Genomic DNA, 18,091 nt, shown 5'->3' with positions numbered 1-18,091 from the left:
TTCAGGGTTAATCTGATGCCATGAAATTTCGGCTGCCCTTTCCTGACCAAATAACCTTGTGACACATTGGTCTGATCTGCCAGTGAATAAGACATACCGGATGCAGATGGAGGATCTGGGACAATGGCTGTAAAATATGATTCATTGAGAATGATTATATCCAGTTGAAAAATGGCTACCCTGTGGGACAGCTACTTCAACTTTACCCCCAAAATAATCATGAATTATGAGTGCAGTGTGCTCCAGTCTCCATGTTTCTGGTAGCCATTCAGCATATGCACAAAGACTGATGGAAAGAGAGGCATCAATGTATCAACAGTAAAACAGCTCAAACCTACACCAGAAATAAATTACAGGAAAGAAAAAACTGCATTTAAATTGCACTTTTCATATCCACCAGGCATTTCAAAGTGCTTTTTTCAAATGACGTAATTTGAGGGATAATCATTGGCCTGGACACTGGGAATAAGTCGCTGCTCAACTTCAATGAATTGGACCTGACTTTTAAACAAGCAGCTGAGAATGCTGACAGGGCCTTGGTTTAACCTCAAAGAGTGACAGCATATGTGACAGCATAGGACTCACTCAGTAACACTGTTATTTCCACTCTGGACCATCCTGAATGTTAGCTTGAAAAGTGGAGACAAAGTGAGATGGCTATGAAGCCTGTGTGGAGCATTAAGGCCATGTTGGTCAAACTCATCTGTTTCTCTGCTGTAAACTCTAATTCTATGCAGAATGGTGTGGTCTGACATGAAAATGATGGGAAATGGGACATTAACAAGTTCTTTAAAATGAAGATTGTATCACATATCAGGGAAGCTGGCTTCTAACAGTCACCAGAAAATATGGCAGAAAATCAGTCAGGCAATAAAGTGGGCAGCAAAGACTGGCACCATTATCAGTCAACAACATCTCCAGTTATGGCGAGACATGATCAGAAAGTTAGGCATACCATTCAGATAAAGTGAACTTAGATCCTCATTCTGAGTGTGGAAATTTGGCACATCGGTGTTTGTTTATGCTTTGAAATTGTACTGGATGATACTCTGGTTATATATTATGCACTTGAGATACTCATTGCGATTGCATGTTTCATAGACTTTGAAGCTTATGTATTGACTTGTACACAGATATTTAGATCATAACCAGGGAAACTTTTTATATTGATAGATAATTATTCACCAAATTATTATCATGAATTGTTATGTTATGGCTTTTGGTAATTGGAGGGGAGACCAATAATTAGAACACATCAAATATTAATGGAACTAAACTCAGGGAAATTGATTATTCAAATTTGACTTTTTGGCATTCTAGCTTTGGAAGGGTAACTGTGTTCTTTCTACATTGGCCAATCAACAATAACCTTGTTCAATGCAATCATGTGGTTTGCCAAAGGTTTCTTTCTTTTCCACATACCTGAAATGCAAATAAATGCAGCTGCAAAGAAGGCTTCATTGTATAAGGAAAGACTGTCTGTTTGGGCAGAAGCTGTGTAGATGGACATGTGGGAGCAGGCACATTCCACATAATTACTGGTATCCTCAACCACACGACAGAATTGTTTGTCTGACAACCAACTATTAAGAGAAACATACAGTAAAGGATTCTTGTTAGAAAATATAAACATCGCAAATGTTAAAATTAAGTAAAATTTCACAATTTGTTTCTTCCTTGTAGTGTCACTTGCAAGAAGCCTATCTTCTTATAAAATGTGACAATATTAACTGTGATCTTTACGTCAGTTGTGGTCATACCCTAAACTTAAATTAAATGGAATGTTTTTGGCTATTGAACAAACTTTGGATAAAAAATGAATTCTACCCACATGGCAGAGAGGGGAGTCAAGGGACATTGTGAGAAGATGACAAGATGGGGAGGTGATACTCAGACCGGCAATTGTGAGAAAAGGGGAGTGGGGAGATGCTGGGTTAGTCTGCTTACTGTGACATGTGTTTACTTAAAAGACTGAGGAAAACATTCTTCTTCTCCTGGAACACAGGCAGCACTATGAAAAGCACTCGCTTGCATCCAGTATAAATAATACAATTATAATCATTGGCCATCCGCTGCAACCACCACCCCCCCAACCCCCACCCCACCCATCCACCCCACCCCTGGAAGAGTGGAAACTCCCAAAGCTGCTCCATTTATGTAGAAGTGGGGCCTTTTGCAGAGAATACCGGGGTCAGGTTTTCCAAATTTGCAGATTTGAACCTCCCTAAACCACAATGGTCGGATGAAAATCATTATTTTCCCTTCAAATGTGCTTTACAGGAAATGAAGTAACAGGCAGTCTGTTATCTTCTGGTAATTGATGAGGTTGGATGGAAAAATATCACAATGCACGTGCGATTTTTGGACAAATATTTTGGTGGACATGCAGTACCTTACCATAAACTGTACAACCTTACTGTCCATATGTTTCTAATTATCTTACTTTCCCAATGGCTCATGCAAAACTGAATCTGACAAGCCCCATCCAATTCAGAGGCCAGCTTGAAGTTAGTATCAGGTGGAGACAGGGTTACAAGCTAATGCAATGTATTCTGTGCTCCTTTTAAGCATTGTTACTTTGCAAAGTGACCCCTATCCCACTGCGTGAATGTACTTGTTTAATCAGACAGATTTCAAGGGAGCACTCACCAGCTTCCTATGAAAGAAAATAAATTTAAATCTATTCCGACTGTTTGAAATACCAGTGCATGTTCAGAGCTATAGATTCCTTTAGATTTCTAACTACATCATTAGGATCCTGATTTGTAACTTATAATTTCAAATATGTGTCAATTAGATTAGATTATTTACAATGTGGAAACGGGCCCTTCGGCCCAAAATGTCCACACCGACTCTCCGAAGAGCAACCCACCCAGACCCATTCCCCTACATTTTACACTACAGGCAATTTAGCATGGCCAATTCATCTAACCTGCACATTTTGTTTTGGACTGTGGGAGGAAACCGGAGCACCCGGAGGAAACCCATGCTGACACGGGGAGAATGTGCAAACTCCACACAGATTGTCACCTGAGGCGGGAATTGAACCTGGGTCTCTGGCGCTGTGAGGCAGCAGTGCTAACCACTGTGCCACTGTGCTGCCCAGTCATTAATAATATTCTCAGATAAAAATTATTTGACAAATTTGTCACTGGCAAACCATGAGGATTATTCAACTGCAAAAATCAGAAATAATTAAATCATAAAAGCATCTGTGTGGTTTCTTGTCTTCACTACATGAGCAATGGTACAGTGGGATGAACTGTCTCCCCATAATTGACCAGATCTGATTTTCACTACTTTGAAACCCCAGCCCCAATTCTGGTTTGTATTATGCATCAGGGTCAATTAGCATGTAGGAACTTCAATGTAGAGAGTCATCATCCTGTTCCTTCTATGATGATGGTAATCTTTAGTCTCCCCACATAACAGATCATTCCGAAAAGTTCAATGAAAGGTTAGTACCCAACGTGTCTGCATCACAACCTAATATGCTGAAAATAAATTAATTTGAAGCAGATTATAATAGCTAAATTCTTATTCTTCTATTTTGCATGTAATTATAATAAACCAATTGTTAAGCAAAATATATAATCAACTATTTAGAATTGCACCTTTCAGCTGCTTGGTTCCAAAGAAGGCATGCAGATTTGTGTGGAACAATGCGATTGTCTGCAGTGTGAATCTGATAGATTACTTCATTGCTGTCTCCAAGGGGCCGTGAACTCCAATTCTTTAAACTTGCAGAAAATACCTGCATTGTGACAGGAATTTAAAAATAAGATAGTCAATTTTTATGTTTACAATGATAGCAGCATTATTTAAAACAATGCAAAATGTGCACATAAACCTAATTTTTTTTTAGACAAAATTAAATTACTTTGGTGACTTCTTAAAAAAAATGCTCATGGAATGAATGAGGGGATTACTGTATAGGACAGCAATTATTGCCCATCCCTAATTGTCTAAAGTCCAGTTAAAAATTAGCCACATTTCTGAGAGTCTGGTATCATGTGTAGGCCAGACCAGAGAAGGAGGGCAGATTTCCTTCCCTAAAGAATATGAGCAAATCGGGTTTTTATTATAATTGATGCTTGTTATATGGTCACCATTGGACGAGCTTTTTCCTTCAGATTTTCACTGAGTTCAGATCTCACTATTTGTCATTGGTCAAAGATTGTCTGATTAGGAGGAACCTCTCTTAATCCTCTAGGCAAGCTGCCAGCCTTCTAAAATACTTGCTCACTGATGTAGGTCAATTGGCTTCTTCATGGAAGAGCCATTCTCCAACGTTGGTAAAATATGGAGGTGAGAAGATGGCACAAACTTTGCAAAGACCCCAACAATGGGGGCCAGTAAAATTCCAACATATAGAAACAAAGTGCACTTCAAAGTGGTGCGTAATGAGATTCTACTGTGAGTAATATCAGTTTATGAAAGTAAGAATGATTAAACACCATTATTAGCTAATGATAATCACTCAGAAATTGTCAGCAGAGATTATTCCAATTTTTTGTTCAACTAGCTCCTGTCGTCTCAACTAAAACATTTGTTGAATTTTATCTTTTCTTCCTCTTCAATCAAACGAGCAATCACAAACAGAAATGCACTGACTAAATGACAAAGATATCAAGTGTGGCAGAAAGTTACTTAACTCAACAAGTGTAGCCCTTTTCCAAACCTAAAAACTAAATTTGCACTGTTAAATTACCTTCTTTGCAATCATCTATTGGTCAGTTATTATCAATTCCTCAAAAGATCAATTTCACTCCCATTGTTATTTATCTATCTAAATTTAGGCCGTCAGTAAGTTTTTAACTGTTCACAAAAAGCTATTTTCAAAGGACATTGGTCCTACCTTACTACTGAGCGCAATTCCTTTTACACTAGTTTGAAACCACTGTTGGCTGCTATATTCTGTGAATTGCACATGTTGACAACTTTCATTTCCTGTGGTAATTGAAGATGTAAGAGGAACATCCAGCAGGCGCTCAGGAATTTGCAGGGAATCACCATTTCGTCCTTCAACCTTGTGTCCATTAATTTGTTGGGGATACCAATGATATGATTTAATTGTGAGGTACTGGCAAGTATCAAGAATTGTTTTGCCCCTGCAGAATTGGAACAAAAAAAGTTGCAATAAGAATGTTATTGATGATTCCAAAATCTATGGCAGATATCCCAAATAAAATAAATTCAATGTTTCCAGATCAGACAAAAACTCATCTTCGTCCAGTTCAATCTTCAATAAGCTTGTTGTCTTCAAATGAAAGATGTATAATTTTTTGACCCCAGTCAGCATGAAGTTTTCGAATGATAATCAAAGTTGGTACAATTCTATTAAGTTAAGGCTGAATGGAAAACAAACTGAGCTACAACATTGAGCTGGGCTTAATCCAAACTGTACAGTGGGAAACATGGTGGTTCGCCCCACTTAATTGTGGGAGAAGCTCCATGTCAGTCTCCCAGCAATGGCAAAACCTCTTCCAATAAAGTGGGAAGGTGGAAGAGGCCAGCACGGAATTCCTGAGTGCTGCAGTGTAATATCAATTGGTCACTGTTCACCCTGGCCGAGCAGAATTCAGTACCACACTGTACATCTGCCTTGAGTGAGAGCCGTTAATGCACTCCACATTCCACTGAGTGAGGCAGACAACCGAGTGAGTGCTCCCCGCTTACTCTCTCAGACTACAGCTCCTGTTGGCACTCTTTATTTTCACAGAGAGGAGAAATACATTTCTCACTGGGTGGAGTGGTTGAGATTGCACATAGCTGTGAAAATTAAGTGCATGGCACTGTATGGAGCTTTGCCTGCATTGCGCTCTCTAAAGCTTGTCAATCATCTATAAAGGACAAATCAGGAGTGTGATGGAATACTCCCCAATACCTGGAGAAGTGCAGCTCCCAACAACATTCAAGAAGCTTGACACTATCCAGGACAAACAGACATGCATGTCCAACATATGAGACATTCACTCTCTCTATGACTGGGACACAGCTATACTGTGTCAATCCACAGGATGAACTACAGCAATTCTTCAAGCCTCCTTTGACAGCACCTTCCGAATCCATGACCTTTATCACCTCAAAGAACTAGGGCAGCAGTCATTTCACAGAACTCTAGCCACGAGAACCCCTGCAAATAACACATTGTCCTGACCAGAACAGAGCAACTTCGGGGTTCAGGTACATTGTTCCTTGAAAGTGGAATTGCAGGTCGACAGAGTGGGAAAGAAGGCGTTTGGCACACTTGCCTTCATCGGTCAGAGTACTGAGTACAGGAGTTGCAGGGTGATGTTGCAGCTGTATAGGAGTTTGGTGAAGTCACCTTTAGAGTACTGTGTATAATTCTGGTCGCTCTGCAATAGGAAAGATATTATTAAATTGGAACGGTGTAGAAAGGGTTTACAAGAAAGTTACTGAGACTGGAAGGTTTGAGATTTAAGGAGAGGCTGGATAGGCAGGGACTCTTTTCCCTGGATCGTAGGAGGTTGAGGGATGACATTATAGAGGTTTATAAAATTATGAGGTAAATTTTTCCTGGGATAGGGAATTTGAAACTGGAGGCCATAGATCTAAGGTGAGAGGGGAAAGATTTAAAAGGGTCATGAGGGATAACCTTTTTACAAAGAGGGCAATGAGCTGCCAGAGGAAGTGATAGATGTAGGTACAGTTAGAATATTTAAAAGGTATATGAATAGGAAAGATTTAGAGGAATATGGGCCAAATGCAAGCAAATGGAACTAGTCTAGTTTGGAAAAGCTGGTCAGCATGGATGAGTTGGATCGAAGGGTCTGTTTCCATGCTGTACAGCTCTATGATTTGAAACTAGATTTCCATATTTGCTGCTGTTAGGTCCAAATCCTGAAACATGGTTGCAGCCAGCACCATGGCTGTGCACCCTGCACACAGGCTGCAGCAGTTCAAGAATGTAGCTCACCAATACCTCCTTTGAGGTGGAGAATAAATCCTGGTCTTGCGAGCATCACCCACATCTGATGAATATTTCAACAAAAAAGCTAAACACTTAGCCCCATTCCTCTGACTTCCAATATTTTTGTAAAATCACTGACAGAAAGTTTCTGCAGGGACTTTTCTGTTTGTTATAATTTTAGTCAAGGTACTAGGTTTGAACGCTATTGAAACAGATCATTATTGACTGACACAGCAGAGAGTTTGAATGAATTTCTGTATAAATAGGCTGCATGCACTGTTTTCTCAAGTCATTTTCTGCAAACTGAACAAAATTATACACAAAAGGTTGGAACATTTTTAAGCATTCTAGTCTGAAGTACTGGAAAAGGATTGAGTAAATGACTTTGAATAAAGAAATCAGATTGCACAGCTCACTAGATATTTTGCCAGGCTCAGAGAAACTAATCAGCATGCTCGATCTGTTGAACTGTGTCGAATTTCTGGAAAAGGCTGAAAGGCTTTTTGATATCAGCTAAACTGTCATATCATCCTGAATCTCTACTACGATTATGTTATCCCAATGATAACCTTCAGTTGCTTGGTAAATAGTACTTTGAAATCATCAATGGAAATATTGTAGCGGTTAGTCAATATTTACATAAAATCTTTGTGCCTCAAGTAACAACTCATGGAGAAAGGAGACCCAATCATCAGCTTCTCTTCCGTCGCAACAAAAGTAAAGTTACATCATTCTGAGAGTATTGTGCTTGTGTAATTTTAAGGTGTTTGGAAAATTGTGTGACTGTTCTTAGGCATATTCTAAGATTTGATAAGTTAATCTCTCTAAGTGTGAGCATGAACTGTTGTCCTATTGTAAACAGGTTATCTTCCATCTACGAATGACAGAAGGTCAAAAAAATTGGACTGTGGCTTTTAAGACTTTTCTCGAAAGGGAAATTGCAAAGACTGTTATATTTTCCAATTCTGTAGTACCAATAAGGCTCATTTGCAATTCCTCAGGATTTTTGCTGCAGCTAACAGAGGAGCAAGTTGACATGGCAGAAATTTATGTCGACAAAATTCCAACAAAGAAAGTGGGAGACAAGGAAGGAATTGGCTGGATAATTTAATATTTTTGAGACCAGATTAAATCATTTATAATTTTTAAAATCTGATGAGTAAAAAGAAAACAATAGTTAAAAAAGAATTTTGAGAAGATTTGTAGCTCAAGTTGAGGTGTTGGATGTAAGTTTGCTCGCTGAGCTGGAAAGTTCATTTCAGACATTTCGTCACCATGCTAGGTAACATCAGGAGTGAGCCTCCGGTGAAGCACTGGTGTTAGTGAACCATTTTCTATTTATTTGTTTAGGTTTCCTTGCATTGGTGATGTCATTTCCAGTGATGGTGCTATTTCCGGTTCTTTTTCTCAGAGTAAATGGGGTCCAAATAGATGCATTTGTTCATAGAGTTCCAGTTGGAATGCCATGCCTCTAGAAATTCGTGTGTGTCTCTCTTTGGTTTGTGCTAGGATGGATGTGTACTCCCTGTCGAAGTGGTGTCCTTCCTCATCTATATGTAAGAATACTATTGAGAGTGGTTCATATCTTTTTGTGGCTAGTTGATGTTCATGTATCCTGGTGGCTAGTTTTCTGCTTGTTTGTCCAATGTAGTTTTTGCTACAGTTTTTGCAAGGTATTTTGTAAATGACATTAGTTTGCTTGTTGTCTGTATAGGGTCTTTCAAGTTCATTAGCTGCTGTTTTAGTGTGTTGGTTGGGTTGTGGGCTACCATGATGCCAAGAGGTCTGAGTAGCCTGGCAGTCATTTCTGAGATGTCTTTGATGTAGGAGGGCATGGCTAGGGCATGGCTAGGGTTTCTGGATGCATTTTGTCTGCTTGTTTGGGTTTGTTGCTGAGAAATCGGCAGACTATGTTCATTGGGTACCCATTCTTTTTGAATATACTGTATAGAATATACAGTTTGAATATACTGTATAGACGGACCCACCAACACATTAAAACAGCAGCTAATAAACTTGAAAGACCCTATACAAACAACAAGCAAAACTAATGTCATTTACAAAATACCTTGCAAGAACTGTAACAAACACTACACTGGACAATCAGGCAGAAAACTAGCCACCAGGATACATGAACATCAACTAGCCTCTCTCACTAGTATTCTTACATACAGGTGAGGTCACTACTTTGACTGGGACAACACATCCATCCTAGGACAAGCCAAATAGAGACATGGATGAGAATGGGTAGAAGCATGGCATTCCAACCAGAACTCTATCAAAAAAACATCGACATGGACCCCATTTACCACTCACTGAGAAAAAGAACAGGAAATGACATCACCAACCCAAGGAAACCTAAACACATAACTAGAAAGCAGGTCACTAACATCACTGCTTCACCAGAGGCTCACTGATGATGTTACCTAGCATGGCGACAAAATGTCTGAAAATTAGATTAGATTAGATTACAGTGTGGAAACAGGCCCTTCGGCCCAACAAGTCCACACCGACCCGCCGAAGCGAAACCCACCCATACCCCTACATTTACCCCTTACCTAACACTACGGGCAATTTAGTATGGCCAATTCACCTGACCCTGCACATCTTTGGATGGTGGGAGGAAACCGGAGCACCCGGAGGAAACCCACGCAGACACGGGGAGAACGTGCAAACTCCACATAGTCAGTCGCCTGAGGCGGAATTGAACCCAGGTCTCTGGCGCTGTGAGGCAGCAGTGCTAACCACTGTGCCACCGTGCTGCCCAAAATGAACCTTCCAACTCAAGTGAGCAAACTTACATCCAGGGTTAAAGAGAAGTTGAAGTTTTTAGGCAGTGACAGGAGAACCAAGCTAAAACTTCTGATTTTAAAAATAAAGTGACATGGACTATCTAATGCAGAACCGGAGATCATCATTGTGCTAAACTATACATCTTGACATCTATGTTGATCTCCAGAGAAGTTGTTTTAACACTATCCATTAGCTTAGCAAGGGACAACTTTGAGAGCATATCCATGGTTATTTCTACACTACTCAAGCAATTTCATCATCAATCTGGAAGAATTTTCACATGTTGAAGTCAAGCACCCTCTTATTTTAGACATAACCATTTACCAAAGATCTAACTTAAGTCGTGAATAATGAAGATAAATTCATTGTACCCATGTTTTTGGCATAACTTCAGTAGCCCTTCACATGGGACTAAATAGAAAACTAAAAAAAGGGAGTCCAATTTTGTCAGAATCTTGACTTCTGACAGTTTTGAGCAGTGAAACATGACATTTCCCTTTGTTATAGTCCAAAGCTTGAAATTAGCTTGGATTCTTTTCATCTGAAATGCCAGGAAGAATAATTACATAATGGCTGAATTATGATTTCAATGGAATTTCATTATGTTTCTGTGTTTTTTTTCAGACAAAGTACCAATCTGATCTAGAATCAATCAGGATGTCAGAACCACCCTAATCCCAATTGAGGCATTCAACATCAAATCTTTTAAAATCATTTTGTTAACAGCTATGATAAAATTGTCTTCTTAGCAATACTTACATACACATGTGGGTCAATTAAGGTTCTATAATGTTTTGAACGTTTAAAGAGTGTTTTAAATTACATGTTTTATGCCTAGAAATGTTTATACTGATTTTTTCAAAGATTTATAAAAGAAACTTAATTTTCAGCAGTGGTGCAAATGGGAATTTGTAGCAGATCAGCTGCTGACTATGTACAATGTGCAATATTCTTGTCTCCTGACTTCAAGAGAGAGCAAGATCAACCAAGATGTATATCACCAAACTACGACCACTCCTCTTGTGCCATCACCAAATTTGAATTGTACTTGTAATTACTGATAAACTTTTTAACTTTAAAGCAAGACATTGTAGGTTTATGTCACTTGCATGCTCTATCATTTTCTGAATTGTAATTATGTTAGATTAAGAATGAATTTTCTTAGTCAAATGATTCACAAAGGCGAAGTGAAATAATGTTTGGCTTTTTCAGATTGCAGAGACTTGACTTGAGTTTGTTTTCAAACAAAAATCATGAGGAGAAAAAACTCCTTAGTTCGTGCTGTAAACACTTGGGAAAAGAGCTCAATATGTTGCTTATTTTCCAGTGCTCATAGTCCCAAAACAAATATAATTTTCCATTAACAGCATTTTGCAGTGAACACAATGCCTGCTCTAGTCTGAAATTTTAATTTGATTATATTTTGTGGTGGCCATCTGATGACTATGACATTTCTACTCCAGGAAAAATGAAAAAAATAGGCCGACATTCCTTCTTCAATTCGTTAAAGAACGCTTTAAGCTAAAGAACTACTTAAGATTTTCTTGATATTTCTTTATCTGTTTTACGATATGCTGCTCTGTTGTCATTTACTGAATGCTGCTAATATATTTTGTACCCAATACATTATATTCAATCCCTTGATGGATGCAAGTAATACTTATTACTTTATTCTTTAATTTAATAAAATCTCATTAATCACTCATAAATTTACCTCTCGCCAGGTGATCCACATTCTATGTCAGTGAGGAGTGAGAAGGCAAACCGCTCAGTCATTTCTGCCAGTTGACTGAGTCCTTTAGTGTCCTTGCGAGTGGGGTCGAGTAGTGCACAAAGATAATTATAAAATAGTTCTCTATTGGTATTACTGACTGGCTTCTTCTCTCCTTCCTCTATCACCTAATGGAACAGAAATAAATTAATCCATTAAATTCTGATGCAAAACAAACTAATAATGGAAAAAAAACTACTGGACAGAATCTTCCTCTAAGTATGTCAGGAAAAGTCAAAGTTCTCATAATCTAAAGGCTAAATAAACCAATGTTCAGCACAACAGGTATAACTGGAGAGTGTAAAGGTGTCATAAGCCAGGCCTGTAGTGTCCTTGGTCTCAAGACAGCACCTGCTATTGATGGCTAAGAAATGGAAAATACAGTATTTTTCATCAAAAAAATATGTTTCAAGCCGAATATGCCCATTATCTAGAAATCACATTAAGTTACATAATGATTTGCCCTTTAAATATCTCCTACTAAAACAAAGCTCATCTGACAAAGTGCAAGACTGATAAAAAAAAACAATATAAATGAAACAATATAAAATTCTTCTCATTCTGCCAACCCCTCCAGAATCTGTTGGAAATTATCCAAGATAGTCAATAAGTGATAATTAAGTAGAACTGGTTTCAACCCAATATATCATTTGGTTACAGCCATCTATGTCATTATGCCAAGGCAAAATTATAAACTATTACAATTTCCTCTCTGTAATGTACATAATTACTCCACAGTCAAAGCATGCAAATCTAGTTGTACTGCTGACTCAGGTTTACACGGTCATAACCAAACTTCTGAAAATAAACATAAAACAAGTTCTAATGAAAGTCAGTGCTCTGAAATGCTAACTCGGCTTCTCTCCAAAGATGCTTCTTGTCCTACTGAGTTTTCCCGGCTGTTTTTGTTCTTAGCATTAGCATTATGAAAAATGCTTTTACTCTTATATTTAAGTCAAGTGACATCCCATTCATCAACTTCAATCTTCACTCCCTTCATCATTGATGCACAGTGGCAACAGTGTGTACCATCAAAAAGACTCACCAAAGCTCCTTCAATACCACTTTGCAAACATGGGACCTGTATCACCGAGCAAAATAAGGGCCGAAGATGCATGGAAACAGGACCACCTACACTTTCCCTTCCAAGTCACCCACTATTCTGACTTGGAATTGTCACCACAATTCAGTGGCACAGGATCAAAGGGCTGAGTGGCCTATTCCTGCACCTATTTTCTACCTTTCACTGTCACAGGATTAAAATCCTAGATTTCTCATCCTAAAAGCAGGAACATTCCTACACCTCAATTATGACAGTCATTCAAGAAGGCAGCTCACTACCATCTTCTCTCAACCAATTAAAAATGGAAATGAATGCTGGCTTCGCCAAAAATGTCCATATCCCATTAGCAGATAAAAAAGTACATTGGATATGAAAGTTATTCCAAATAAATGATCAGCTGAAATTGTAAGTTTACCTTTTCTAATACTTCCATTACTGCACTGAGTTGTTCTCCTGTGGCCTCTATGTTAATCTTGCTTTGCAGTTTCTGAAGAATTTGATTTATCAAATCATCATCCAAGGGTTGGTATAACTGATCAATCAAACTCCAGAAGAACTGAGAGTTAGCGTCTGTAACTATTGTGATGTTTGCTATGTTGTAATCTTTATCCAGCTGAGTTCCTGCAGTTGGATTGTGCAGCACAACCTGAAATCGCTTTGGTAATGGATTCGAAGATGCCAATTCTGGAGTTAGGACAATGTTCAATGGAACACCTGACTGCCCTGGTTGGAAAGTTAAAGAGCCTTCCGATTTCACAAAATCCATCCCTGCAATAGCTGGCATCACTGAGGTTTGGCCTACCAGTTCAGCCCTTCTTAATTCCTATAAAATACAAATTGAATACAAAATTAAGGGCATTTATTTGAATTAAGACAAGAAAATAAGCAAGTATTTATCCTGTTATTACAAAGTGTACTTGTTATTGATGAATGTAATTATTTCATTGTTTTAATAGCTCTATCTACAACTAGTGCTTTTTGAATAAAGAAAATGTAAATCCACTATAAGAGAAATATTACAAAAAGCGCAAGAATTTGCTGACATAATAGTGGCATCTGAATGACACACATCATCAATTAAAAAATTTCCCGAAAAATTGTTGTAAAGCGATAAGTCTTGAAATGTGATTCACAAATGATCAATATTTGCCAATTCACCATTAGCTCTGCAAAAACTACATAGTATCATTGAATCCCGACAGTGTGGAAACAGGCCATTTGGCCCAACAAGTTCACACTAACCCTCCAAAGAGTAACTACCTAGACCCATTCCCCTACCATTTTACTCTACATTTACTCCTGACTAATGGACCTAACCTACACATTCTTGAACACTATGGGCAATTTAGCACAGCCAATTCACCTAATCTGCACATAAAACAGAGTATGTTCTTTATTGTAAATCACACTCATCTGGAAATTCTTGCCTTTAATTGTGATTTTCATAAGTTGCTGCATTTACACATTTATTGCCAGAAAAATTTGCCAGAGAAAATTGTCTAGTAGTTAATAGCACAAGAACACATTTAATGATGCGATAATTGTCAGTGACTGCTAATTGATTTCTCCTGCCCAGATAGTGAACAGTTGAAATGCAGAAACTCATTTGTTTAGTTAGCGACATCTGGTTGGAAGATTTTAAAAGTATTAAATATTAAATTTATTAAAACTTACCTTCCTATCTCTTTGCTTCTCTCTTAAGTTAATCATAATTTCCCTCTCTTTCTCTGACCTGATACTGAACTCTTCCATTCTAATCCACATACCTCCCTCCTATCTTTATTTTTCAATGGTTAAACCTCTGTTGTCTGTTACAGTTTTAACAAGTTGCAGACAATTCTGCCAGAGTGTTATGAATGAATTTACCCAGGTGTCCCACAATACCAAAGTGGCCAAATCAATATGAACTCAAACGGGCACCAAAGCAAAACATTCCCACTTTATTAGGAAAAGAATTACAATGATCTTTACTAAACATATTATCCCTAATCCTGGAAATGCTCATCTGGTCTGGCAGCATCTGTGATGGGAAACCAGAGTTAACATTTTGGGTCCAGTGAACTCAACTGTCCCAAAACGTTAATTCTGATTTCTCTTCAGAGATGCTGCCAGACCTGCTGAGCTTTTCTAGCACCTTCTGTTTTTGTTTCTGATTTACACTGTCTGCAGTTCTTTTGATTTCTATTCCTAATCCCATTTGACCCCTTAAGGTTACAATACTTCTTGAGTCTCTTGTAAATTTATGCAGACTCTCTCTCTGTGGCTCTGTCTCTGGGTCTGTGGTGCTATTTTTTTCCCCTCGCTCTCTCTCTCTCTGAATGGTCAGCTGGTATCTGTCTTTTGCCACACTGGTCTCCTCAGAAGGCCTCAGATGATTCCAAAGGTAGTTCCAAGAGATGGGTCTGCAGGTGAATTCTGTTTTCATATCTTTTCGATGGTTTTCTGGAACTATTTCTGATTCTAGCTTATCAAGGAGATACATTTAATAGTTTTAAACATGAGTCACTTAGATAGCATGCTACTGTTAGTTTCTTTGTATGGCAGGCCTTTCTGTCTGGGTTGTCCTTTGTTTAGTGGATATGTTGTTGAGGGAGTCTGTGCAGAATGACTGCTGCCTTTTACATTATGTTAATGTCATTAGCAGTTGTCTGATGTGTTTGCACCGTGTCAGGTGTGGATTTTTGTGATTACAGAGTTTCATTTGGTCAATGTGGCTCAGTGGTTAGCACTGCTGCCTCACAGCACCAGGATCCCAGGTTCGATTCCAGCCTTGGGTGACGGCCTGTGTGGAGTTTGCACATTCTCCCTGTATCTGCGTGGGTTTCCTCCGGGTGCTCCAGCTTCCTCCCACAATCCAAAGATGTGCAGTTCAGGTGAATTGGCCATGTTAAATTGCCCATAGTGTTAGCTGCATTAGTCAGAGGGAAATAGGTCTGGGTGGGTTACTCTTCGGAGGGTCAATGTGAACTGTAGGGAATCTACTGTAGGGAATTCCACACTGTAGGGAATCTAATCTAATGCACCCAGCATCCCTTGCTGTTTGGCCAAGTTAGCAATCTATCTGTTTTTAAGCAGTCAGGAGGCTGCTACACCTCATAAGTTAAATTGCAATCAAATGGAAAGACAATCAATCAATAACATAATACGTAACCAAATTGGTCAAAAAACTCTGGAAAGACTTTTGCTATGAAAATATTTGGAGGGGGACATTTGGAGAACATGATTATGAATACAACTGGAAGTCTGGAATGTAACCAACCAGGATTCATAAACACCAACAATTATATTCTTCTACGTATTGTATGAAAAAATAGCAGTGATTTTACAAATATATCCAATAGTGTTATTTTCTAAAATACAAAATAAAAACAAAATTCAATAGGATCAATGTATTTGAGACTTCAAAATTGATAGCATTTTGGAATATTATTTTGAGGCTCTGACATCTTGTTCACCAGCTCATTGCCCTTGGCAGCAATTGGCACTCATCATAGACCTTGAAATGGTGTAATAGCACCAACTGCTTATTTTTCTATGACTTAATCTGCTATTCTCGCGTTTATGTGTAAGAAATCTAGTTACACTTTATTAGCAACTGAAACATCCAAAACAGTAAAAAATAATCATTGTTTTTACTGTAGATATGAAGTAAATGATGATATACTAGATATATGGATATCTCTGTGCCAATGCTTAACTATGCCAAAGTACCCTCCAGTGTACGCTCCCATGTCATCATTCACCTGCAAGCCTTGACAGTAATTGGCACGTTAGTTATTCAGGGAAAGAAGCCATTGCTGAGCCCAATCTTATTGATAACATGAAAACTTTTCAACAGGGGCATTTGGATGGTGACCATGAACAGGATTCCTTGCTCCACGATTTGGAAATGTTGTAGTGAATTAGAGATTTCAATTCCAGTTGAAATTAGGGAACTTCACAAAGATGAGGGGTGAGACCCGAGATTGATGCAGTAGCATCAAATCCACTGTTTATTGAGTTAATAGGGAGGCTCATTTTAAGACAATAAGAACAGTGATCAAACCCTTTTAAACATCTGGTGCAATGAAATTAAGTTTTTGTTATATGTACATACGTCTTTCTCTCATTGCTCTTCTTAACTTATTTATCATTTATATCAATCTATAGCAGTCTCTGTTTTTTTTGCACTTTTTTGTTTTGCTTTGCTAAACATTTTTTGCTAAGAACCATGCTCCTTGAATCCAATTTAGCTTTGTCCCATTAACTTTGCCTTTTATCTTCTGTAATCATTATGATTTGGCACCTGTGTTGCAACTTACAGCTGAAATAGACATAAAATAGATCTACATCGATATCATTTCAAAACAAGCTTTATTTATGAAAATGTCAGAAGGATTGAAGCAGACATTGAATAGGTTTTCAGTGTGGCTGAAGCATTATGGTGTATACAGATCTTTTAATAGGGGTTGGTCCGATTGGGTCCTCTCACACCAGTTGGTGAACCAGTGGGGAATCTTAAGGGGGACCCATTGGAATCAGGTGTCCTTTTGGCAGTTCAGCAGTCGCCTGCTGAATGTCAGCTCACCAAGAGCTATCCACAATCAGTGGCCTGCAGTTCATTATTACCCTCAGCACAAGCAGCCATACGAATTCCAAAAGCAAGCTCCCCCAAAACTGGCACAGTGCCGCAGATGGAAAGATATCTTGGAGGGCACTAATAAGTCCAAGAGGGCTCGTTGGGAGTTTCTGGGAATGGAAAAGCTGTGCGGACACCATTCAACCACTGATCCACCATTAAATTGAGGTGGCCTTGGGGATAATGGCTGTCAGTTAGTTCATTAATGGACATCCTACTGCCAGCAGCCATGATCCTGTGTCAGTCCCACTCATTACATTTAATCCTGCCCTTTATGTCTACATGATGGATCAAGGTCGATTTGGACTATGTCAATTGGCAAAGTAAACACATACCTATATCTTTGGAAAAGTAATTATTTCAGACCTAATAGTTCCAATTTTAAGTGCTGCTTGCCTCCTCCACCTCCTGCACCATGCTGGATGGAAACCAGTAACAGGTTAGTTAAAAATGATGCCAGTAACTTGCCTTATCTGATCATGATGGCTTCCAAGGTTAGTGTTATTTAGGAAGCAGGTGAGCAATGTAAAGGTAGCAGGGTCCACCCATAATATCTATTAATAAGAGGATCTGCAGTTCAGGCCCATGGAAGTAAGTTTTTAAGTTTCATTTTTGGTTTCTTTATGGGCTAGGAGAAACAGAAACATTCAGCAGGAAACCTTGGGCATATTTTGCCCAGGTCGCTCATTCCCACCTACCCATCACAGTCCAATTCAATTCCCACCCTCACCCTCACTTCCTTAATGCCAGGAACTATTCTCACCCATCACTGATGGAAACCTCCTGGACTGGAATTCTTGCTTTCCTTTATCAGTCATGTAGTGGATCAGGACGAGTTTAGGTGGAAGCTGAGGGGACATTTTCCAAATAGGGTGCTGATTGTTACAGGAGTTGCAAGCCAAGTTATAATTC

At 38.7% G+C, this 18,091-nt stretch overlaps 1 protein-coding gene across 3 annotated transcripts in view; it reads right to left on the bottom strand.

Annotated features, from left to right (window-relative positions):
• adgrv1 (adhesion G protein-coupled receptor V1) overlaps nucleotides 1–18,091 on the bottom strand; it is a 559,481-nt gene that overhangs the window by 218,930 nt on the left and 322,460 nt on the right. For all 3 annotated transcript variants that reach the window (XM_043709105.1, XM_043709113.1, XM_043709123.1), the window contains 5 exons: nucleotides 12,977–13,384; nucleotides 11,442–11,626; nucleotides 4,859–5,111; nucleotides 3,615–3,754; nucleotides 1,423–1,583 (listed from right to left, as the gene is read on the bottom strand). In XM_043709105.1, the coding sequence (XP_043565040.1) occupies nucleotides 1,423–1,583; nucleotides 3,615–3,754; nucleotides 4,859–5,111; nucleotides 11,442–11,626; nucleotides 12,977–13,384 (1,147 nt within the window). The remainder of the gene's footprint in view (nucleotides 1–1,422; nucleotides 1,584–3,614; nucleotides 3,755–4,858; nucleotides 5,112–11,441; nucleotides 11,627–12,976; nucleotides 13,385–18,091) is intronic.

The sequence above is a fragment of the Chiloscyllium plagiosum genome, chromosome 2 (genome assembly GCF_004010195.1).
Source record: "Chiloscyllium plagiosum isolate BGI_BamShark_2017 chromosome 2, ASM401019v2, whole genome shotgun sequence".
Lineage (NCBI taxonomy): Eukaryota > Metazoa > Chordata > Chondrichthyes > Orectolobiformes > Hemiscylliidae > Chiloscyllium > Chiloscyllium plagiosum.
Note: the sequence above shows the minus strand (reverse complement) of the source record. Positions and strands in the feature narration are given on the sequence as shown.